Source organism: Chionomys nivalis, chromosome 3 (assembly GCF_950005125.1).
Source record: "Chionomys nivalis chromosome 3, mChiNiv1.1, whole genome shotgun sequence".
In the NCBI taxonomy this organism is placed as follows: domain Eukaryota; kingdom Metazoa; phylum Chordata; class Mammalia; order Rodentia; family Cricetidae; genus Chionomys; species Chionomys nivalis.
In genome coordinates this window covers 59904361-59929208 of record NC_080088.1, presented here as the reverse complement: position 1 = coordinate 59929208, position 24848 = coordinate 59904361, and the positions used below count along the sequence as shown (strand labels likewise).

The window sequence follows — 24848 nt, the reverse complement described above, 5'->3', positions numbered from 1 at the left end:
CTATAACCGAACCCTTAGACCACACCAATAAAACCAAATGAAATCCCAGAACAGGCCCATAGGTGATACTTGATAAACCTATATTCTTTAGCACTTAGCGAGTATGTGTTGGCTCAATGTTCTCCTCTGGGAGGCGTGAAGGTTTCACTTAATCGGGCATTTATTGAGTTGTAAGAAGTGGAGGTGGGCCCTGGAATGTATAGTTAAAGAAAACCTACCCAAACCAAGAGCTTTAAGAATGGAAAAGAACTTCTCAAAACGTTGGAAGAGTGGAACCGTGAGAGAGTGGAACCGTGAGAGGAGAGTGGAACCGCGAGATGGAATAGAACATTCCCCTCCTTTAAGAAATGGATGGGAATAAGTCGGTCATATGGCTCAGAGGCTGAGAAGTTGGGTCTGGATGACAAAGAACCTAAGATTCCAAAGCTCTGTGACTCAAGAGTGCACGGAACTCCTGAAAGTAAGTGACAGTAAGGGAGACTTTTCTCTGCACTCCTGCTGTGTTGGACATTTCTACAAAGGTAATGCCACCGCCCACCTCGTCATCCAGCCTTGAAAACTGGGAGTTACTCTAGACTCCTCTCTCCCCCCCACCTCTTACCAACTCCTGTATGTCCAATCTCCTAAATGTCTGTTTCCTGTCCCTCCCTACTTTCTAGAGACTTGAAGCTCTGGTTGTGCCCAAAGAACTGCCAGGTTCCTATCTGGGCCCACCCCCACTCTCCTAAGTTCACTCATGAAGCTACTGGCCAGTGTGTTCCTGGCTCAAACAGAGAGAAACAGCACCAAGTAATTTTAACAAAGAAGGATCATCATAAAATTTTTTTTTTTAACACCAATGGGCTTGAAGTGATGGAGGAATGGCTAAAAGGAGATAGGGAAGAATCAAAGGATGCAGGGATCACAAATATGAGGAGCAGCCTTGAGCTAGACCACTTCAGGGAAAGACTAATACTGAGTAATACTGAGCGTGTGAAAGAGGGTTGTGACCACAGCTTCCCGGAGGTCGGAGGAACTGTGGAGATGCCACCCCACAGAACTGACTCTCTAGGGTGTCAGAGAAACTATGAGATCATGACTCTCTGGCAGCACTCTGCTACAGACCTTCCCAAGAAGGTGCCAGCAAGAGTCACTCAGCTTCCCATCACTATAACCAAGTGCTGGGGTAATTAACTTATAAGGAGACAAGACTTATTTTGGATCACAGTTCTAGTGGGTCTAATTCAAGATCAAGTGGCCCCATTAATTTTGTCTTCTAACAATAGCAGCTCATCATAAAGTAAGGATGGAGAATTGTGGCAGATCAATCCACTCATCTCCTGAATCAGGAGGAAAAGAGAAAAGGAAGACTCTAAGATCACATGATCGCAAAAGTTCAAGCTCCTCTCAGTAGCGCCCCCTGGGGACCAGATCTTTAACACAGTAAGAGTTTATTACTAAACCATAGCACAAACAAAAAAAATGCCAGCTATGGGTACCACAGACATGCACTCGAGAGATGGCATAGAGCAGAAGTCAGATGCTAGAAACGCTGTGCTTCAGGGTCCAGAGCTGGGGATACCAGAGACACCCAAGTTGTTTCTCGAGTCCAGCAAGAACATATCTGAACCTTTAAGAAAAAATGGTTGCCCCTCCCTGTAGGTACCTCCAGTGCTCTGTACAGGCAAAGCCCAACATGATGGCAGCTGGCAGAAGGAAAACATTTAAAAGACCTACTTCCCTTTTGGCGGAGGCAGTGAAGGATGGCTTTGGAGTTGAGAGGCCATGATTTGATGGTCAGTGTATCAGCAGAATCTGCCTGTGTGACCCCAGCCCATAAATCATCTCGCGGCTCTCTGTTGCCTCTGACATACAAAGCCTCAGAAGGGTTTTTACATTCAGACCTTGAGCTGAAACAGATCCAGCCTTAGACCCAACGGTCCCCTTTCATCCACGCTAGCACCATGATTACAGTTACTAAATTCACGGGCTTCTAAAACTTCCCAACAGTTTGTTTCCCTGTTTCTTGTGAATTCTCTCTTCTCTCTCAATGGCAAACATTTTTACTGAATAATTGCCCTCTACTCAGGGACTCTTCTGCTGGATGGGAACAGAGTAATAAACATTTCAGGCCTCCCTATATCTCAGTCCAGAAATCACCACCAGTCTTTGGAAACTTTCTTCTATTCCTTTTCCTTTGTTCTATCTAGTGCAGGCTCCTTGACATTTACCATGCTCTTATTCTTTTTTCTTCTCTATATTACATCCTGACTGCATTTTCTTCTCCCTCCCATCACCCAGTCTCTCCCTTCCATCTCCCCCAGATCCACCCCCATCTGCTGCGTCCTCTCAAAAAAAGAGAAAGCCTCCAAGGGACATCAACCAAACACAGTGTAACATGTTATGGTAATACCAGGCTGGATGAAGCAACCCAGTAGGAGGAAAGGGACCCACGAGCAGGCAAAAGAGCCAGAGACACCCCCACTTCCACCGTTAGGAGTGCCACGAGAAGACCAAGCTACTCAGTCAAAGTGTCAGATCCCTACAGGCTCTCTGATCTCTGGGCGCTCCCATGAGTCCCAGTCAGTTGATCCAGTGGGCTGTGTTCGCATGGTGTCCCTCATGAATTCGGTGTGCATGATCCATTTATTTCTATATTCCAGTGTCTAATTCCAAGAAAACACACAAAGTTGGATTAGGTTGATGGCTTTCCCAGGATCCAAAAGTTAAAGCTATGCCCAGTTTTATAATCCTGTTCTAGCGGCCAAGAGAGCTCCTTCACCAACGAGTGTATCTGCTATTTTACCTTGCTATGAAAGACAGTAACTGTGTGTGTGCTATGTTAGAAAAGAGCAGTATGGTGTTATAACTATGGAGAATGGTAAGGGGAGAGGAGCACAGTTCAGATTTTGTCTCTTAGACTATTGTGCATTTGCCCGAGAACTTTTATTCCTACACTTCAAGTCTCTGAATCAAGATTGCTACAATTATACCAGAAGTAGGGAGAATGCCTAAAGGGAGAATGGTGTGAAGTGTTTTTATGAAAACATGAAAAACAAGTATTTCCATTGTATACTAGGTAAAAAATACTACCATCATATACTTAGAAATACTTACATCAGGGCTAGAGAGATGGATTGGTGGTTAAAAACACTGGCTGTTCTTCCAGAGGACCCAGGTTCAATTCCAAGAACCCACAGGGCAGCTCACAACTGTCTATAATCCCAGTTCCAACATCCTCACACAGACAAATGTGCACATAAAATAAAAATAAATAAATACTTCTATCGTATACCTAGATAAAGATTCTTCCATCATATTCTTAGAAAGGACAAGGCTAAGGTGACACCAGATCCCAAAAGCAGGAAACAACATTAGACAGCTTTAGGAAGCATGTGAGAGTCTGTGGACAAGCTATGTACATATGACATTTAGGGGCCATGATGTAAACAGGGAAGAACTTTTTAAAATACAAATGTGACTAAGCATGATAGATTGAAAGAAGTACCTGTCCAACTGTTAAATAATGTAGAACTTATGGCTTCTAGATGGTGGTACTAGCATGATGGATATGAAAGTTTGGAAACATGAGAAAATAAAAAAAAAAACCTACTCAAAAAAACAAGGATGCAGTCAAGTGAGCCTGCTCTTAGCAATATTGCTGTTAGCATGCAAACATTTGATCTACGTGAACATGGATTTTGCCCAAGATAAAAGATCCAAGCTTCAGTAATAGAAAGTTAAAGAAATAAACAAAGCTAATATAAATAAGATAAATTGTATAAAGTTTTAAAACATTTTTTTGAGACAGGACCTCACTATGTAGCATGGATGGCCTAAGACTCCTGTACAATCTTCCTCTTTCTGCTCCGGAGTGCTGGTATTACAGGCATGTTCCACCACACCAGGCTTTAATTTGCAGGGATCTTGAAAGTCACATGGGGTATCGTTCTGATTAGAAAAGAAATGAAGAGTCACTGAAGGCTTTTGAGGGTTTCTGGGTGGTTAAGGATGTTGATCTGACAAACTAAGGAAACGCCTTAGTTTCCTGGCATTGGAAAACTCTTAATATTAGAACTTACCTACCCATCGGTTCTTGCAAGGACTAAGTGAGATGAAGAATGCGAAATGCTGCGTTATGCCAGTCATGTTCTGAGTATGCCTTCATGGATGGCAACTGTCAGAATGTGCTTAAAGAGACAATAGCAAAAAAATCTGGGCATAAAATTGGGACCTACTCTGACAAATGACTTCTGTTCTACTCAAGGTGCTAAGAATGAGCTTTATATGATGCAGATGAGACTATCCAGAATATCTTAGTTATATGTGAAAATGGGAAAAGATATTTCTTTAAACTTGGGGCTGTCCTGGAGACAAATTCTTGCCATTTTATTGCCTCCTTCAAGGAGAGATAAATATGGTATAATGTGGATGACAGTGAAACAGACCAAAGTCTCAACTCAGCACAATAGATCCTGTTACCCTTGTGTGCACCCTTTATCCTTTTTATACATCAATCCTGAAGACACTGAAATTTATTAGAATTTAAGCCTCTTTGTTGCTATTTGAAAAGCTGCTTGCTTTTGTTTTCCTAGTTGGAAAAAGTTAAATACATGGGGCTGAAATGGGGACTGAAAGAAAAAGATGAACCTAAAATGGCTAGGGTGTATGAAAGCCGGACAATTGAGAGGGTAAGAGAAGTCTGCTAGGGATACTTTGGTGGGAAAAGAGAATGCCACCATAGGTAACTGATAGGTGAAGGATTTGCAATTATTTGGGAATCGTTAGCATAGAGCTCAAGCTAGTCATAAAAGAGTCAACTTTCTCCCAGTTAGTATATGATAAACTCTAGGAGTTCAAGCCTCAACTGAAAGCAAAATGTTAAAAAAAAAAACTTTAAATTATTTTGTGTGTATATGTGCATGTGTGCAAGTATGTTGCATGTGTGTATGAGTGTGGTGTGTGTGTGGTGTGTGTGTGTATGAGTGTGGTGTATGTGTGTGTGTGCGTGCGTGTGTGTGTGTGTGTGTGTGTGTGTGTATGTGCCAGTTCTCATACCATGGTGTGCATGTGGAGGTAGGTCAGAAGAAAATTTTGTGAAGTCACTTTTCTCCTTCTGTCTTTGTAAGGGTTCTGAGGATCAAGCTCAGGTTGAAGGCTTATAAATAAAGGCCCCTTACCCAAGAGTCTCGTCAGCCGCCACTGAGATTTATTCTAAAAGCCATATAAAGTTATCTGAGAGCTTAAGCTGTTTTCTTGCCTGGTGACATTTGCCAACTCAGGCTCTGGACAGAGCATTCTGCATAGTCCTTGTGGGGAGACTTTTCTCCAAGAGAAAGACAGCAGAATATGTTTTAGATTTACAAGACTTTTTTTTTTGTTTGGTGTGCATCTGAGCGTGTGTGCATGTATGTGTGTGCATGTGAGCCTGCATCCCTGAAGGCCAGAAGAGAGCATCAGTCCCCCTGGAGCAAGAATTACAGGCCGTTGTGAGCTGCCCAATGTGGGTGCTACCAGAAGTTGAATTGGGGTTCAAGAGCAGTGTGCACTCTTAAACACTGAGCCATCTTTACAGATGCGGAGACCCCAAAATGTGAGTCTTTTTCCACCTTGTCTGACAGTCAGAGAGTTGGAGGTTGCTCAAAGTGTCTGACAAGTATTGTTGCAAGTCCCAACTCAGAATGTGATTACTTAATTCTTTTGACATTAAGATAGCTCATGACAAGTAGATCCATCCAGTCCTGACAGGTGGTCAGGATACGCAAATGTACTTCTGCTCCTTCTTTTGTAACTATGAGGTCACCTGGGGAGTGGCTGTCTTCAGGATGGTCTAGGGCAGCTTCACTGCCTAAACAACAGAATGCTAATGATTTGATGTCTCAAAGTGTCAAAGCAATTAACTGTTTGAGTTGTCCTTTGTATCGTGTTAATAATCTTTTCTTACATTCTCTCCACCTCCACCCTCCACCCCATTTTTATTGGGTATAAAAATGTATGGAGAAATAAATGTAGGTGATGTCAGTATTCACAGGAATGCCCTCCCAATACTTTCTATGGTTTCTGCTCTTATTCTTTTTTATGCATCTTTATTTTCTTTACTAATAGTTCAAAAACCCCACACCCCTACCCTAGCAAGAGGTGTTTTTGTCAAAGTTGGTCCACAACATCCATACTTCAGCAGAGTCATTTAGGTTAAAGGAAAATGATGCCAGAAAATAATATTGGCCAGAAGGAAAAGAGAATACAGAATAATTACATGGAAAAACAATAGCTTAATATTGATGGTCTAAAAATTGATGACGTCACCTGCCAACAGTGATAAAAATATATGTAAAAATAAAATAAATGATAACATTACCACAAGGGTAAGAAAAGAATATTGAGTTAAATTATCATAATTACTTTCACTATTCAAGAAGTAAAATTAAGGATAGACTTAATAAATTTAGGATGCATATTGTAATCCTTAGGGAAACCTGTAGAGGAATACCTAAAGCACATCTCCAAATCTAATAAATGAGAAAAATTAGATTACTAAAAACTATTTGATTAGTTTCAAAACTCAAAAAATAGATGATATGAATATAAAGAAATAGCAATATGTTGAACGGTATAGGGATAATTATATTTTTAAAATAAATGGTTCAATTGAAAAATCTTAAGGATTTTTTGAAGGTTTATACTTTGAAAGGAAAAGTTTTGAAATACATGCATCATGAAAAAAATTAACAAAATAAAGCTGACAAGCCAAGTTGACTTTAAGACAACTATTAAAACTATGTGTAACATAAAACTATGTATAGAAACTTTATTTAATAGAAAGATTTTAAAATATAAAAACATTATTATAAATGTTTATATATAATATATAATGTGCTATATATAATAGTTTAAAATTGAACCAGTAAAAATGGGCATAATTGAAAGAATAAATAAAAATTATCAGACACTTTTTCTCCCCTGCATTTTTCCTTTTTTAATTCTTTTTTTTCTTGAGATGCAATTTTGCTACATAATAATCCAACTTTTGGCCATCCTGCCTTCATCTCCCAAGTGCTGGCATCATCGGTGTGTTTCACTCCTAGTTCAGATGGAGACCTTACATCTTCCTTGGTTATTCATAGAGTAGCAAACAGAAAAGGAAATCTGATGTCAAAGATTTGATCTACGTAACTAACCCTCGGGATGTATAGAACATGGCACTCAGCAACTACAAACTCAACTTTCTTTTCAAGTACACATGGAATATCTACCAGAACAATCTGAAGGAGAGACACAGATGAGAGGGGAAAGACCCCTAGAAAATGTATCTTTAAAGGGATGGAAGAGACACGGAGCGGAGCAGCATACACTAAAGTGCGCCCAGAAACTAAACATAGTTCAGACAAACAAGTTGGAGTAACCATTTCCAGTGGAATGAAGTGCTTCTTGAGGAACAATCCATTATTTAAAAAGCAGTAGAGAATCATGGAAGAAAATATGTCCCTAGAAGAACCATTAAATTTAGAAACGAGGGGAGACTGTTCACCTTTATCTGTGAAATTAGTGGCAAGGCAGTCATCAGATGGAAGATTTTCTAGAAGAAGCTAAGGGGCACGCTACAGAGGGAGGGGAGTCAATCTGGGGGCAGCCTGAGTGGTCCAGCAGGGAAGAAAATGAGATCATTTGAGAAGTAATGAGATCAAAAAACAATTTTTTAAAAAGGAGTGCAGACTGTGACTTAATGGAAGCTGTGCGACGGACGTGACACAGATGGCATTTTCCAGAGACTGCAAGGGGATAAATGCCAGAGTTTTGTTCACTGGACCTTGTGAAGGAGAAAAACTGAGTGTCTGAATGCTGGAGAAGGAGACAGGAGGGTGGCAAAGGGGTGAGGGCATAAGTTCACTCTGATGCGATGAGGGACGCAGGCTAGCAGTGAAGTAAGAAACTGAGTTAGTGGCCCTGGGGAGCAGGTACTAAGCAGAAGCACTCAGTAAGTCAGCTACCTTAGTAGGTGTGATGTAAAGTAGGGGTTCACTGAAATGGACGTTATTGTAAAACTTAGGTTTTATGAAGCAAGATTTCAAGAACAACCTGGGTCATAGGTGACTACCGATTATATGGAGCCTAACTGTGCACAAACCTATGCCCTAGAGTGTTAGAGAATCAGCACGGCCCACTGGACATGGCAACTAAGCTCTTTCCACGTGTGTGTCTCTAGATGCCTCACTCAACTTGCACAGCCTTAGAATCCCATGACCACCTCAAAATGTCTTTGGTTTTGGTCAAGCCGCCAAGAACTTCTCTTTAAAAACTTGTGTCTTAGTTATGGTTTCTATTGCTGTGAGATGCGTTTCTACTAGTCTTTGGAGTGAGAACACTCCCACTGGACTGCTAAACCTCTGACCTCAATTTTCCTTGAAAGCTCTTAACTGTGTTAGTAACCATTTTACGTGATGTTTATCACTCTAGTGATTAAAATTGTCAAACCATTTTTGAAGTCAGTAAACTAATTGTGCTCTGAAGATCACTGATGTGTGTCATCTAATCTACAGGAAAAAGAATGAGTCTAGCAAACTCCCCTGGGTAGGTAGCTTGGTAGGGACACAACAAAGGACGTCTTCATTGCTCGCAGTCACATACATACAGGTGGGAACCACGGTGGCCTGGACTTTATTATTGATATCCTTTCAAAGTGGAATTCGCATCTACAGGTGAATGGGCAGACCAGGGTGCCTATGGGAACAACCTAAACCATTTACATACTTCTTGGGGTTCCATGACCAATGAACAAGCAGCACAAGAAAAGGCCTAACTTCTGTCACCCAACTTTCTGTCTGCTCAGACCATGTATTTGATGACATCCACAAAGTCTTCCTTGTCTTGTTAGGTCTCTGCTTCAAATCTTGCATCTTGTGTACTTTTTTGGCAGGATAGTTGACATCCTCCAAACATGCCTCTTCGGGGGTCCGAACTAGTATATTAACCTAATACTGTTAGCTCTACAAATACATCATTCTTTTTTGTTTTTCTCCGCTCCCTTCCTCTCCCCTCCCCTTTTACCCTCTCCCATGGTCCCCATGCTCCCAATTTACTCAGGAGATCTTGTCTTCTTCTACTTCCCATGTAGATTAGATCTATGTATGTCTCTCTTAGGGCCCTCTTTGCTGTCTATGTTCTCTGGGATTGTTAATCGTAGGCTGGTTTTTCTTTTCTTTATGTCTAAAACTACTTACTAGTGAGTACATATGATATTTGTCTTTCTAAACCTGGGTTACCTTGCTCAATATGATGTTTTCTAGATCCATCCATTAGCCTGCAAATTTCAAGATGTCATTATTTTTTCTGCTGTGTAGTACTCCATTGGGTAAATGTACCACATTTTCCTTATCCATTCTTCAGTTGAGGGGCATTTAGGTTGTTTCCAGGTTCTGGCAATGATAAACAATGCTGCTATGAACATAGTTGAGCACATGTCCTTGTGGTACGATTGAGCATCCTTTGGGTATAATACTGAAAAGTAGTATTGCTGAGTCTTGAGAAAGGTTGTTTCCTAATTTTCTGAGAAATCACCATAGTGATATCAAAAGCAGTTGTACCAGTTCGCACTCCCACCAGCAATTGAAAAGTGCTCCCTTTACCCCACAACCTCTCCAGCATAAGTTGCCATCAGTGTTTTTTTATCTTGGCCATTCTGACATTCTGTATATGATTTGCACTTCTCTGATGGCTAAAGATATTGAGCATTTCCCCAAGTGTCTCTCAGCCATTTTAGATTCCTTTGTTGAGAGTTCTCTGTTTAGGTCTGTACTCCATTTTTTATTGGATTATTTGTTCTTTTGATGACCAATTTCGTGAGTTCTTTGTATATTTTGGAGACCAGACCTCTGTCCGATGTGGGGTTGATGAAGATCTTTTCCCATTCATGGTCAGACAGTGGGAGACGTTTGGACTTTATTTCGTCACTATGTGATTAGTCCTTCATTATTTGACCCAGGCTGACGGGAACTACAGTTGTCCAGTTGCCACGAATGCTTTTGCATTTTTCTAAAGCCCTGCTTTTCCTCATGTGGTTTTGGAGACTTCTGAAAGGCCCTGACTTTGGAGGGGGAGGTATCTGTGTGGTCAGAGCTATTTTGTGACGACACAGTCATTCTCTGCCTCCTCTGTCACTCTGAAAGTGCACAGCAGAGACTCCAAGCAGGACAGAACACCAATAGGGTATGAAACTACCTTCATTAAGCCAGGCATCCACGGATTTGGGGGAGAGAAGCAAACAGTGCCGCTCTCTGCAAGCGTCCCCCACAAAACCGTAGCTATTTTTCATAAAAAACGTACTATTTACAGTAACATCTAAGAGATTTATTTCTGTTTTAAATATAATTAAAATATTCAATTTTGATTTCTAAAATAGCAAACGCTGATAGACTTAAACCATTAACAAAAGCATTTGGGAGGGAAACGGGGCGATTAGAGGAGAGAGAATGGGAGTAGATTTGATCAAAACACATTACACATATGTATAAAATTCTTGAACAATTAAATGCAAAATATTACACCCACACAGTGAAATTTTTAAAAACAGAATTTTGATCTGCTTTGGGGGGTTGGGAGCTGGAAAGGTGGTTCAGTCGGCACAGGCACTCGCTGCCAAGCCTGAGGATCTGAGTTCAGTCCTTGGGACCTGCATAGTGGAAGAGGAGAACCAACTCCTGCAAGGTGGCCTCTGACCTCTACAGGTGCTCTGTGGCACTTGTGTCCAACCCCCCCCCCCCCAGTAAATAAATACATTGCATTCACAAGGGACATTGTATCGTTAGATTGTTTCTTAAGGCCTTGGCATAATGTACCTGGCACAGTTTTGTTCTTTTGCTGGTTTTCCCAAGCATTATTAGGCTTAGAAAAATTGAACAGAGAAGAGAGTACAAATTAAAAATAGTCCTCTCTGTATACTCCTAAGTGAATTATATTTCAATTACTGAATGATTTGCTAGTCTTTTAAAATGCTGAGCTAATTAATAAAATTTATAATACTTAGGAATATTCTTTTTTTTCTTTTCTGGAGCAGAAAATCCACCCAGAGCCTCACGACTGCTAGGCAAGTGCCCTACTGCTGAACTAAAACCCCAAGACAAAATTCTTCTTTACAGCAGAAAAGTGTGTGTAAGGTGTTCACGGAGGCTGTGGGTTTTGTGTGAGGTGTTCACGGAGGCTGTGGGTTTTGTGTGAGGTGTTCACGGAGGCTGTGGGTTTTGTGTGAGGTGTTCACGGAGGCTGTGGGTTTTGTGTGAGATATTCACGGAGGCTGTGGGTTTTGACTGCAACATCAATTTTCAAAGAAAGTCAAATTGAAATCTTTGAAAATTTGAACATTTAAATAAGGGGGAAATTTAAGAAATGTTGAATATAATAATTAAAATGGTAATATTTCAATATAAGTATTTATTTCAAGAGCTATACAATTAAAATATTTTGAAGTTTTTATTATGTTAAAGTTAGATTTTATTGAATTGGTTGTCTTATTTTCTATTTTTGTTTTTAGAAAGAAGCACTTGCAATTTCTATAAACAATAAGTCACTTTTAAAAAAATCCATTAAATGTTTGATTTAAGATTAAGATCAAAAACCAAAATAGCCAGGCATATGGCCCTGTAATCTCAGCTCTTGGGAAGCAGAAGGCTCTTGAATGCACAGCCAACCTAGATCTGAGATCTTGTCTCAAAACCCAAGGTCGGAGATGAAGCCAGTGGTGGAGCCCTATCTATCCTGGGCAAGACCCTGCCTTTGATTTCCCAGCACAAAAAGCCTAGAATAAGGACATCGTCTAGTTATAAATGAACAAATGTAAATTATTAGAGACGGATAATGATGATTTACGAAGGCATATACTTTGTTACAAAGAACAAATGTGAAAATTTTAGAACAAACTTAAAAAATACTTTGAAACACGTATGCACAAAGATTGACACTGATAATAAATATATCACGGTTAAAGCGAAAATCAGATTCATAGGGATGTTTTATTGTCGTGTATAACAGGGAAAACCCTTTATGTCTGCCTGGTGGCAGGTGTTATGCATAAAAGTTTAAGCACAAAAAAAAAGGTACTGAAATCTGAAGTTTACTGACTGTGCCAAACAGCATCCAAATATAATTTCAACTACTGTCTGCTCGTAAATGACTGTAAAGTTCGCATCACTGTAAACTGTTTACAACCATCTCTCTCTCGCTGCACACCTGCTCTCCATCCTCAACAGCCACTGCAAGGAGAGCTACTTCCGTGAGTAAGAGACAGGGCAGGATTGGATACAAAATGTCAACAATACTTGCTGCTACCCAGGTTTTCTAGGAAAGCTCAGGATGATCTCAAGGTGAATTCTGGGGTTGAGTAGGGTTTGAATAGAAGAAAGAAAGGGAGGCCATTCAAGTGGCAGTAACTTCCCAAGGGAAAAGGAGAAACGAAGGTGTTACACTCTGTAAGTGTAATCCCTTAGGCAGTGAGCGCAGCAGACAGTGTTAGCAATAGCGGCAGGAAATAGGGAGTTTAGAATATGCACAGATCATGGAGAACCTTGACGGTCTGGGTCTGATCACTGTTTTGTGAGCAGGGCTTTCTGGTCTACAAAAAGCAGTCAGGAAGATGGATATGACCTGGGTAAGATGGACCAGAGAATGACCTGAAATGAGGATTCAGTGAGTGAGGAAGGGTGAGGTCAGGGACAGAGGGACGGAGATAGAGAGATGAGCAGGAGGCACACATCAAAGGAACTATCAATGGGATTTAGTGAGATTCAAAGGACCTAGCAAGTACCTGACTGCAGGGCTTTGAGGCCCCAGGACAGAAGGCAAGTAGTGCTGTGTTCAGTTTGGTGATCTGCGGATATTGCTCAGTAGGGGAGAGCTTGCCAGCGTGCATGAGACCCTGCATTCCATGCCCCCACATGTCCCCACACACCTTTTTTCTTAAGATCCTTTTAAAATATTTTAAGACAGTAAATGGCCCATCTACTGTGGAAAACAGCCTCTTGGCTCCTCAAAAACTTTGGTTGAACTCGCCATGTGGCCCAGCAGTTCTACCTCTGGTTATACACCCAAAACAACGAAAGCCGGGAACAACTAAATATTTGTGCACTCATGTTCAAAGCAGGATTATTAAAATAGCCGAAAGATGCCAACAGCCTATTATAAATGCCCATTGACAAATGAATGCATAAGCAAAACAACCAAAAAGGGCTGTGTGTTTATGGAATGTTGTGCACGCCTAGGAAGGATGGAGATTTTGGCACATGTTACACCATGCATCAAACGGAAATCTCATGCTACATATTTTATCGGAATAAGTTCAGACACACACAAATAGCAATCTAAGGCACGGTTGTTTGTTAAATAAAATAGGTTGAAAAGTCATCCAAACCAATCTACAAGGCTGCACTTGGTGGCTGATATCTGTAAACCCAGCAACTGGAGGCGGAAACAGGCTGATCATGTGTTTAAAGTCATTCTCACTACAAAGTGTGCTCAGGGCCAGTCTGAGCTACATGAGACCTTCACTCAAAACAAAACAAAAATGACTTGTAATAGTAGCTTTGGAAAGCATAGCTTATGCATAAAAAATAAAGTGTGTAATATAAATATAGGTATGTGGTAGCTCAGATGTAATTGCCCCCCATGAGCTCATAAGGAGTGGCACTATTAGGAGGTGTGACTTTGTTGGAGGAGGTATGGATGGCCTTGTTGGAGGAAGTGTATCACTTTGAGGGTGGATTTTGAGGTTTCCTTTGCTCAAGATACTGCCCAATGGCACAGTCTACTTCTTGTTGCCTTCTGATCAAGATGCAGCCATATCTTCCTGTATGCCCCAGGTTCCTCACCATGATGATAATGGACCGAACCTCTGAAACTGTAAGCCGCCACCTCCATTAAATGTTTTCCTTTGTAAGAGTTGCCTTGGTCATGGTGCCTCTTCCCAGCAATAGAAACCATTTTTGTATCTCCCTGACGACATCGTCTCCCACTCCAACCAGGGAAACTACCAATTCTGAATTGGTATTTCTCACCCCTAGTCATTATTACAATACTGAGAGGATCCCAAGCAATGAACTCTCTACTTTTCCCTGAGCACTGTGAGACTCCCCTATTGCCAATACTGGACTGATCATTATCACTCCTGATCATTATTAATATATTTATAAAATTTAAAGGATCCCAAACATTTCCCTGCTTTCCCCTGGGCACTGTGAGAGTCCCCCATGGTGATGTATCTCCAGACTCAGAATGGCCCTGTGATGGCAGTATCCATAGACTTTATCATGACACGGAAAATCTTTCTCCTAAAGTGGTTTGCCTTGAAGTCTCTCTTAGCCATAGTGACATCTAAACCATCATCTCAATCAGGTTGGTTGGTGGTTTGTGCCTTTTCACCTTCCATGGTTCTGTCTTTGCAGGCTTTCTCAGCTTTGACTGCCCCTAGAGTTTTACATCAGATTTCTCTCTTTCACTGGCATGCTTAAGGCTACTTCCTTTCATTGTGGTTAGAGATAAGCATGGATTCTTCTCAACTGTCTTCTTAGTCCACATTTCCTAGGTTTCCTCCCCACCTCATGTTTTGTCTTATTTTGAATTGATCAAGATGTTTTGGGTTGGGGGGTTTTGTTTGTTTGTTTTGTGTGAAGGATCATTGGGTGTACTTAAGTTCTGTTTCTCCTTTTTACATATCTAGTGGTTACTTTTATGACATTTATAATCTTTCTTCTATATTAGCTTGTGAGAAGTATTAGTAAAATGTACACATAGTTGACATTTTATGAAGTCTAAAATTAAACATCTTTATCCTCATCTTCCAAATAAATGAATAACTAAAAAGTAGTGGAAAGGCCAGTCGATGTGTGGCGCATGCCTTTAATCCCAGCACTCAGGAGGCAAAGGCAGGCAGATCTCTGTGAGTTCGAAGCCAGCTTGTCTGCAGAGCGAGTTCCAGGGAGAGACTCCAAAGTTACAGAGAAACCCTGTCTTCAAAACAAAACACCACCAACCTAAGATCACAGTTATCTATTTTCTTGGGGTTTTCCAATTAGGCATTGTTGGCATCAATCTAAACTTAGCTCTTTTGTGTGATGTCACACTCTTGGGACTGTTTTCTCTCCCCACAAAAATCTATGGAGCCAGTTCTCAGTGTGTGAATCTACACACAGTTGTTTCCAATCCGCGTTCTTACACTAAAGATATTATCCTTTGCACCCACACAAAAGACGATGTTCCTGTGGGGTCTCAAGAGCAGGCCAAAAAGAGAGAGGGTCCTTTAGTTCAGTCGTTTAGTATTGGTGGGCTAATCCCTGGTCCCTTCCCTCCTTGCACTGTCTTTTATAGCCTACATTCAAGTTCTTTCCGGCCACATTTGCCTCCGGGTCAGCTCAAAATCTTCATGTGTTCCCCATTCTGGGCTCTCTGTCACTTTCTTGATTTGGCAGCTGAAGATTTCTCTCTCTTTACTGCAAGCTCAGCAAGGCAGTACACAAGGTGCTTACTGAGATCTGGTGTTTTGAAGCTGGGACAGTTTACTTGTTTGAGTCTGCCTCCTTCAGAGACTTTGAATCCTTTGTTTGTATAGAGGAGTGTATTCCATGTGTAGATTCTCATGTTTATATGACATGAAAATGTTAGAGTAGACAAGAACACACAAATATAAAGAGTGTGGTTCATCAGCTGTTTAATAATGACCTTGATTTGGAAAAGACCTAGTGTCAAATCATAGAATAGGACTCATGGAGTCAGTTTTGCTACAGTTCTCATCCAGTGAAGTGTTAAGGGAACACAGAAAGGTGTTCATGATTCGGTGCTACATAAGCTGCTTTGTGTAATCCTGTCTTTTGTTTATGCACACATACACACACACACACTATACGTATGTAGGTTGAATTTTTTTTTTTTTTTTACAAAAAAGAAACATTCAAGATTCGGGGATGACACATTAAGGAATGTTTTTGTTTACTTCTGATGGCTTCTATTTTTTAAGTACTTGTGTTTTTTCATGTAAAGGATATAATTATTTACAGCACAATGTAGCCAGGCGGTGGTGGTGCACACCTTTAATCCCAGCACTCAGGAGGCAGAGGCAGCAGATCTCTGCGAGTTCAAGGCCAGCCTGGTCTACAAAAGCTAGTTCCAGGACAGCTAGAGCTGTAACACAGAGAAACCCTGTTTCAAAAAAACAAAAACAAACAAAACAAAGCATACAGCACAATGTAAAGATCAGTACTCTCCTTTCTAGACTGCATATATCTTGTGGGCTAGCCTATCATCCAAAACAAGTATTATATCGGGTCTGTGGGACCTCTTTTTCCAGACCGCTTTCTTCCAGTTCATGATTGCTATACTTTGGTTTCTCTTCAGATAGTATAAATCCTTCGCCTTTTGCAGTTCATGATTGCTGATGTGTTCTGTTTTGTCGTGCGCTTAGGTGAAGCGATCAATGCCTCAGACAGACAAGCAAGTATGCATCCCACCGGAGCTGCCAGAACTGCTGAAGCAGTTTACCAAAGCTGCCATTCGGACGCAGCCTCCGGATCTCATCCAGTGGGCGGCCGAGTAAGTTGTTCCTACCAGAGGGCATGAGTGAGGGAAGAGGGTTTGTGGGAAACTGAAGAGGTTGGCAAGCCCTCAGTCAGGCAATCAGGCTGTTAAGGAGAAGCTGAGTTTTAAAAATAAATGCATCAAACAGAGAGAGAATGGGATGCCCTTCCCTAAGCTCATAGCAAAGGAGGAAGTAGGCCAAGTGTCCTGGGGTAAAGACTACCAGTTAGTTTACCATGTCACGCTTAGCACACGACCACCAAGGCCATCCCTGCCTCCCATCAGCTTGTCCTGGTTGGAAGGGGCCTGGGAATCTGGCTTGCAGCTCAACTCACCTTTCCTTAGTTTACGTCTCAATTTATCCTCTTTTCACCGCTAGATGGCAGCAGTACACCTTGTGGGGCGGTGCGCGATCCCGCAGGGAGGAGGAGGAGGTGGTCTCTCTCCAAGCTGGTTCCCACTGATTAATGAAACACCTTCCTTTATGGCTGTGGAAACTCAAACCTGTGCCAGAATAAAGACTTCTGGGGGGTGAGAGAGGGGGCCTGTTACTGATTAAAAAAAAAAAAATTAAAACTGATCCATCCCCTCTGCATGAAGATGTCCGTGGTCACATGACTTTCTGGAAAAGGAGGCAGAACTGGGTGATGAGGTCAAGTTGGGCTCCACGGTGTGCCTCTAGCACCCTTGCTCCTCGAAGGGCCCCTGGAAGCTGCTCAGTGGGTGAATTTACACAGCGGGCTGACCTCACCGTGGCCGCTTCACATAGAAAGCCTCTCAACTATGAAACTGCTTCTTACACGTGCCTGCTGGGAACTGGGCAGCCTCTGTGCCTGGGCTGGGAGCTAACAAGACGCTCCCGGGTCCTTTTCCAGTTGTTTCTCTCGCTGGCGGGTTACTTCCTTAGCGGTGCCTCTGCGGGAAGATACCTCGGTCTGTGGAGGGAAAAGGCTTGGGGAAAGAGAACCTGAGGGGTGTGGGGGTGCATCCAGCAGGTGGTGGAGACAAGCTGTGGAGCCCTTTCAGGAGGCATAAGCTCCCTGGCTCCCAGGTTGAGTCAGGAGGAAGCCTTTGAGAAAGTGAAGTCCTGATGCTTTTAAATGGCCTAAAGGGAGTTGCTTTGCTTAGTCATGACTCCTGTGTCGTTTTCTATTTTGAACTGTATGTATTACCTCTAAAATTACACTTTAATGTCACAAGACTAATTTCTTTTGGCATAGACAGATTTTGTATTATGCCATATGATTGCTTAAAACTCCATTTTATTGTTCTTGTGCTCCTCGGAAGAAAAATGACATTTCTTGATATTGTCCCTGACATTTATGGAGAATAACTTTCTGCCGCTGTAGCCTGCTTGCTCCATACTGTGTGGTGTGATAGATGCACATTTTTTAAGACATCCGTGCATGATCAGTCTGTACTTCAACTGCAGTCAAAAAGAGCATGGCCTAAGAACATTCTGCATCCCATTTAGACATCAAAAGCACGTAACCACTCATTTTCTGTGTCTCCCAAACTTGTAGGGTTCCAGCACATGGAACGCCATCAGGAATCTCCAGGATAAAATAAGTATTTAATTCATCACATGCAGGAATTTCCTCCCCTGTGCCCCAACAATGTAGAAGCCAATTCTCCGGGCATCATGGGGCAGATGCCAGTTTGTCCTGCAGCAGGCAGTGTGAGAGCCTAAATCTCTTCAACCATTGCCATGGCATCATTCACTTGCAAATGGAGCTCAGAGATTTAGAGGGAGGAGTCCATGGATGCGGCCTCGTTTCCGCTGATTTCTAACCAATAACACAACTCAAATACTGTTCCCTGAGAGTGCCAAGGGTGACTCTACCCAGGCACATCTATATAATGGTGCCATGGTATTGCTATTCCTGCCATTTCAGCTCCCTCATCTGGTTGTAAAGTCAGAGGCCACAATCCCATTCTGGGTGTCCCATGGTATCTGTCCCCACCCAAACACTGGTCTGCCTCCAGAGAGTTCCCAGGTAAAGGCTTAAAAGCGTCAAAATATTTCTACAGCTGAGGACCTCCAGCCAGAAACTAGAAGTTAGTTACTGTTCACGTCTCTTTAGTCCTGCTTGTCTGTGTCTCAGAGATGGGCAATAGTTAGCTCCATCATGTATACTGACCCTACAGAGGCCTTTTATAAAACACCCTCTGTATTTTATGCTACCTGCTTCTGAAGAAAGGAATGGAATGAGGGCAGGAAGGGGCGGAGGTTTTGATGGGGACAGACCCTGGCATCTTGTTGCCCACGTCCTCTCCCTGTGGCAGGCGACTGATTTCCTATTGTGCCAGTCTTGAAATAGGACCTGACCTATCTTTCACATCACCCCCGAATCAAGTCCATCCCACAAAGCTGTGACACACGGCAGCCATATTTAACTAAGTTCTGAGGGAAGACAGAAGGGGTGCCTTGTACGCACCATATCAGGTTGTTTTATCCCCTCCTTGACGTATCTTACTGCCCTTCTCCCCTTCGCTGAGGTCCCATGCCGGCCTCACTCACCCCCGGAACATTCTATCTGCTCTATTTTCATAGACGCACCTTCCCCCCACCTACCAAACACACATAGACAGATGTCCTATAAATGTCCTAGGATCTCCATTTGTCTATGCATGCGAATAAAATATTAAGAAGGGGTGGGAGGGGTGATTGAACATGCCTCGGGTGATGGCTTGCCAAAGTTTTCTTGATTGTTCCCCATTATTCTTAGAGAAAAGAAAACCCTTTCATTCCCTAAGTGCTCTTCATTCCTTAAAGCGGAAATAACACAATCAGATTTTGTCTGATACAAACTAAAGAAGGTAAAATACTGCTTCTTAACTACTCACTTCCTCCAAAAGGAAAAGGAAAGAAAAGTAAATAAACTATACAGCGGTCACTGGAGCCTGCGAGCCTTCCTCTATTCCCTTTTTTCTGCAGGTATTTTGGGGCCATGTCCCGTGGAGAGATGCCCCCAGTGAGAGAGAGGTCTGAGCAAGTCACTTTGTCCAACTGGGCTGAGCTGACCCCCGAGCTGTTGAAGGTCCTGCATTCTCGGGTATGGAGAATTCATGGATGGTGTGGAGACTGAATGGGTTAGGCAGGGGTTACCTGTACTTCCGCCAGGCAGGTAGCCATCAGGGCTACCCCAAAGTTTACTAAAGCCTGGCCTGAAAGGGCTTCCTTCAGAGAAACAGGAATCAGTTATGGAAGAAACTGATGGATGATGGGCTGTCTCCTGGGGTCATCACAGATTCCCCCAAATCTGGAAGGCTATTTGGGGGCTCAGTGGAATGAATGCTGCTTAGCCTAGAGATAGTAACTCCCCAGGTTCCTCAGCATCTCCCTGATGAATCCAGACCATGAGAGGTCTCGCGCAGTCTGGAGGAAGTGCAGACTCTACTTTCACCACCATGACAGGTGCAGGCACAGCCCAGCCTTCAGGACAAGCCGTGCCAATCCCCACGCGTTCTCCCAGGAGTTGGCCTGTGATAGAAAAGGAGGGACTGGCTTGAGAAACTGGTGGTTTGGCCAGTTCCCAGGATATGGTTGAGTAGCATGGTGCCCCACATTAGGGGAGGCTTGGGTGACTGGGGACTCACTGGAGCTTGGGTTCCAGAGTTTCAGTATTTCATTGGGCTCAGAGGCCCTGGCAAGGAGTTGGGACACTTACTGGGGCATCTGCACCCTCACCGTGCCATTAGCTAACTGCCACCCATCCTTTCCCGTCCACTTTCTAACTGCTAAATTTTCTGTGGAGTGAACATGGCAGAGCTCTCAAGTTCCTGGACCCAACAATGTTAGACATCCATGCTAAACCCTGTAGGTCAGCCATAGGGTATCACATATCACTCTTTCAGAAACAGGAGGGACATACGTGAGACTCAGTGCAGAGAACCCTGTGTAGTCTGGGAGAGACAATGTCATTCTTGATTCATTAAAGGTCTCAGGCAAGCCTCTGTCGACCTGACTGCCTTTCATGGGGCAACCTAAGAACAAAACTAGAGACCATAAAGGCATCCTTTACAACTGGAATATACTATAAATGGATCTCTTGACCATAATTCTGACTTCCAGAATTTTAAAATATTAAAACTGTGTCACAGCCTCGCAAAGACAACTTTCCAGTGGGATCCTCTGGCCTCTCCAGCTCCCCATTCCCCTCCTAGTGCTGGGAGAACTCAGAGTATCTTACTTGAGGCTCTCACGTGTCTCTTGTGTGTCCTCTGTCCTGAAGGTTGCTGGCCGACTGATCATCCACGCAGATGAGCTGGCCCAGATGTGGAAGGTGCTGAATCTCCCAACAGATCTGTTTAACAGTGTGATGAACGTGGGTCGCTTTACGGAGGAGATCGAGTGGCTCAAGTTTTTAGCCCTTGCGTGTAGCTCTCTCGGAGTTGTAAGTGAGCTTTGGTTGTGTGCCCGTACTGTGTCTCCCAGGGCGGAGGGCTGGCATGACCCGGCTCATTGCTGTGGGTGAAGACCTAGATTCGGTTCTCAATGTGCAGAAGACAAATGTTGAAATGTCCCATAACTTTTCTCTGGGCCTGGAAGGACAATGCATCTGCTCCCTTTCAGCTCCCCAGAGATGGTGAAAAGAAGAACTGCCTGTTGTGCCTTCTTCTGCTCTCTGAATTAGGTCATTTCCAGACTCAGTGATCAGAACTAAGAGGTATAGGGAAAGGATGGGGCAGCTCTCACCAGGTTCTGCAGAGCTGGCCAAGTCTGGCTTCAGGTTTTTTGTGACTTTTAACCATTGCCCTCAGATGAATTTTCAGTCTGTTCTTCGTTCATGATTTCTAGCTGTATGATAAGTCGTGTTTACTTGTGGGGTGTAGATACCTCGAAGCCATGCTGGTGGCGACCTTAAAGGGGCGTTCAGCCTGATAGAAAACGGCTGGCAAACACAAGTGGAAATAAGAGTCAGAAAAACAGAAAGCAAAGAGGAGTTGAAACATTTTTTTAAAGGGACGGGAAAAAAGAAAAGGTTTAGATTTCTAGAGTCATAATCTTAGAGAGGGGAAGTTCATACCGACTCAGGCCTTTTCCAAATTAGTTTGAAAATTGGAAAAGTTCTTTTCCTGTTTTGAAAGAAGGAAATGCTGAAGCCAGCTTTTATGCGCATTTAAAAACGAGGCATCATCTAGGTGGACTCACTCTCATTAGTCACTGATAATGAACCAAAATGTTTTTATGAAAGTGAGTCTTCACTAATTTCTAAAGCCCTGAGATACACGTAAAAGTCAATTAGGAGATCATTGCCTTCACACAGGCCACAAGGATGAAAAGGAACTTGGCTCTCTCAGCACAGCCAGGCACGATCTTGGTCTTTCTTTTCAAATGTGCTCAGAACACGTACTTGGCATTTTTGTTTCGGTGTAAATTTAGCAGAAATATTGTAATCCAACTTTTCCCGTGCGTTTCCCCTGCAACCGATTCATAATCATTTCTCCAGAGAGGAGGAAAGAGAGGAATATTTGTGGGTTTTTTTCCATTGTCTTACATAGAAACATTACATAATGAATAAATGACTATTCTCCAAGGGCAGGTGGTGGGGCGGGGGGAGGGGGGGTAAACATAGCAGGGGGGAAGAACCTCAAGGAGCTAAAGAAATCAGAAAAGAAAACTACTTTAAAATGCACACATTTTATTAAAGTCTCATAAGTCTGCATTTTATTAACAAGATGCTCTGAGATTCTCTTTCTCTGTTAATTCTGACCTTGATCTGCCCCATCTTCAAAGGATAGAGTAGAAACTGAGTAGATTTGATCCAATCTTAGCGCTTAGATTGGTGCTGCAAATGAAACCGCCTCCAGATAAACGCTGCTTCTGGGGTTCCTCATGCTCTTCTCCAAAGGAGCAATGCAGTGCTTTAGGAAAGGGCTGATCTGGGATGAAAGGGTGTGGCCTCTTTAGGCCCTCTGGTCTTCACTGCAATGCCACTGTAGCTTAGGCTTTTGCATCTCTTGGTTTGTTCAAAGCATCATGATGGTCCCCACTAGCCCATCTCAGGTTTCCCTGGTGTTGCGCTCCCCCATCCCACCCTGCCAGTGTTTTGTGTCCATTGTCCTCATCGGCTCCCTGGCTTTGGTGTGTGCGATGACTGAGTCATCTTCATGTCCCCATACCTCACAGTAGCCTGGGGGTGACTTTGGAAAGCCACAACTCCTTTTCTGCTTTGCACATCACATACCCGGCAGGCTTGCTCTGATGTGCCTGCCTCCCAAACTTGGAGGAAGCCAGGAGGTGAGCTGTGTTTTTCTTCATCTCTTCCAAGACAAGGATGTTGGATCGGGTGTTCTATAAGGTCCAAACTTTCTGTCCCATTTATCTGCTTCCACCAAAACAGCCTCATGCCCTTCCTTGTGTCCACCAACAGGCAGGGGTGAAGTCAGCCTGCAAGTATAGTCTATACCAAAGGTGCCTGTGAACCCAGGAAAATACCTATACTCACCTATGCCATGCTGGAGCTTAATTGTGGGGCTGCTCCATGCTGTAAACAGTCGGCTTGTGTTCCCTGAACTCATGTGTTGAAATCTGGCAAGGAGTGGGGCCTGAAGTCACAAGAGTGCAGTCCTCAGTAACAGGGACTGGACAGTTTAATAAATGGGGATTGGAGGAGGTTGTTTGCCCCTTCCACCATGAGAGACTACAGCAAGAAATCACCACCTAAGAAAAACAGGTTGCTGTCAGCCCTGGATCTTGAACCTCATAACTTCATAACTGTGAGCAACAGATTTTGAATTTGTATTAAATCTCTGAGTCTAAGATACTTCTTCATGATAGAAGCCTGAGCCAGCTTGAGACAGTCAAGGTGTCACCATTTAGTAGAGGGTTTGCAGTCCATCTAGCCGTATGTCCTTGGAGACCAGTCTGCTAGGAATTTTTCCTTTCTTCACAGCAAGTTTTGGTCTTTTACCAGCTGGGAAAGCAGGTTTTGTTCCCATTGGAAACGTCTACCAACTGGAGCTTTTACTCCAGTAGGCAACAGGAATAGTGAGTCCAGTCTTGAGCTCTCTGGACCTAACATGTGTGGTTTCACATGGCTGGCAGACCTGTATCCTCTTCCTGTCCAGCCTTCCTCCCTCCAGGCTGCCATAATACTACCTGCTGTTCCAACAACAGTGCACATAAAAAGGAAGAGGTCATGTATGGAATCAGTGTGTTCATGTCTGAGTTTAAAAGAAAGTCTTATATGATGCTGGAGGCTGCTGCTATGAAGTATCCTCTCCCCTCACATGCACGCACACACACACACACACACACATACATTACATATACACATACATACACACACATATACACAAACCTGATGAGAGAGAATGTGAAGATCTGTTTACATTAAAATTGAATTTTTGAAAAGTTCCACTCCGAGAAGTTATTTAACCGTTGTAAACAGAGACTGCTCTTATGTTTCCTGTCCACCCAGACCTGAATAATCACATAGAAACTATATTAATTGCAACACTGTTTGGCCAATAGCTTAGGCATATTCTTAGCCAGTTCTGACATCTTAAATGAACCCATTTCTATTAATCTATGTATCACCACAAGGATGTTGCCTACCAGTGAGGTCTGGGTTCTGTCTCCTTCAGCAGCTACATGCCATCTCTTTGACTCTGCCTACTCTCTGTATCTCTGTTTGGATTTCCTGCCTGGCTTTACTCTGTCCTGCCATAGGCCCAAGCAGCTTCTTTATTAACCAATGGTATTAAAACATTGACAGCATACAGAGGGGAATCCTACATCAATCCATGATCTTTTTTTATTATTTAAAATATTTTATAGTTTTATGAAGAGAACTGGAGATCTGGCCCAGTGGTTAAGAGCACTTTGTACTACAGAGGACCTGAGCTCAGTTCCTGGAAGTCACTTCAGGCTGCTCCCAACCACCTGTAACTCCAACTCCTTGTAAACCAGCAACAGTCTGGCCTAGACTGTGAGGAACTTACACTCATGTATTCATGTGCACATGTTTCCACACAGAGACATAACCAAAAATAAGATATTTTGTAAGTATGAGGCCGTTAGAATTTAGAGGTGGAAAGCACCTAGTTGCTTGCGAGGGCTGCAACAACAACTTACCACAGGCTGGGTGGTTTACACAACAAAAGAGTATTGTCTTACCATCGTGGAGGCCAGACAGTTCAAGGCTGTGATGTTAGCAGGTGGTTTCTTCTGAAGGAACCTCCTCCTCCCGTGTCAGAGCCTGTACATTCTCTCCTACCATCCCTGCCACACACTACACACCAGTCATGCCGAGCTAAGGTCCACCCTGCTCATCTCCCTGCAATTTAATTCGCTTTTTAACGTTTATTGT

General features: G+C 42.9%; 1 protein-coding gene across 1 annotated transcript in view; it reads left to right on the top strand.

Annotated features, from left to right (window-relative positions):
* Ropn1 (rhophilin associated tail protein 1) overlaps positions 1-24848 on the top strand; it is a 29949-nt gene that overhangs the window by 856 nt on the left and 4245 nt on the right. The window contains exons 2-4 of the mRNA XM_057765979.1: positions 16418-16545; positions 19469-19586; positions 20766-20927. Coding sequence (XP_057621962.1) covers positions 16430-16545; positions 19469-19586; positions 20766-20927 — 396 coding nt within the window. The 5' untranslated portion in view covers positions 16418-16429. The remainder of the gene's footprint in view (positions 1-16417; positions 16546-19468; positions 19587-20765; positions 20928-24848) is intronic.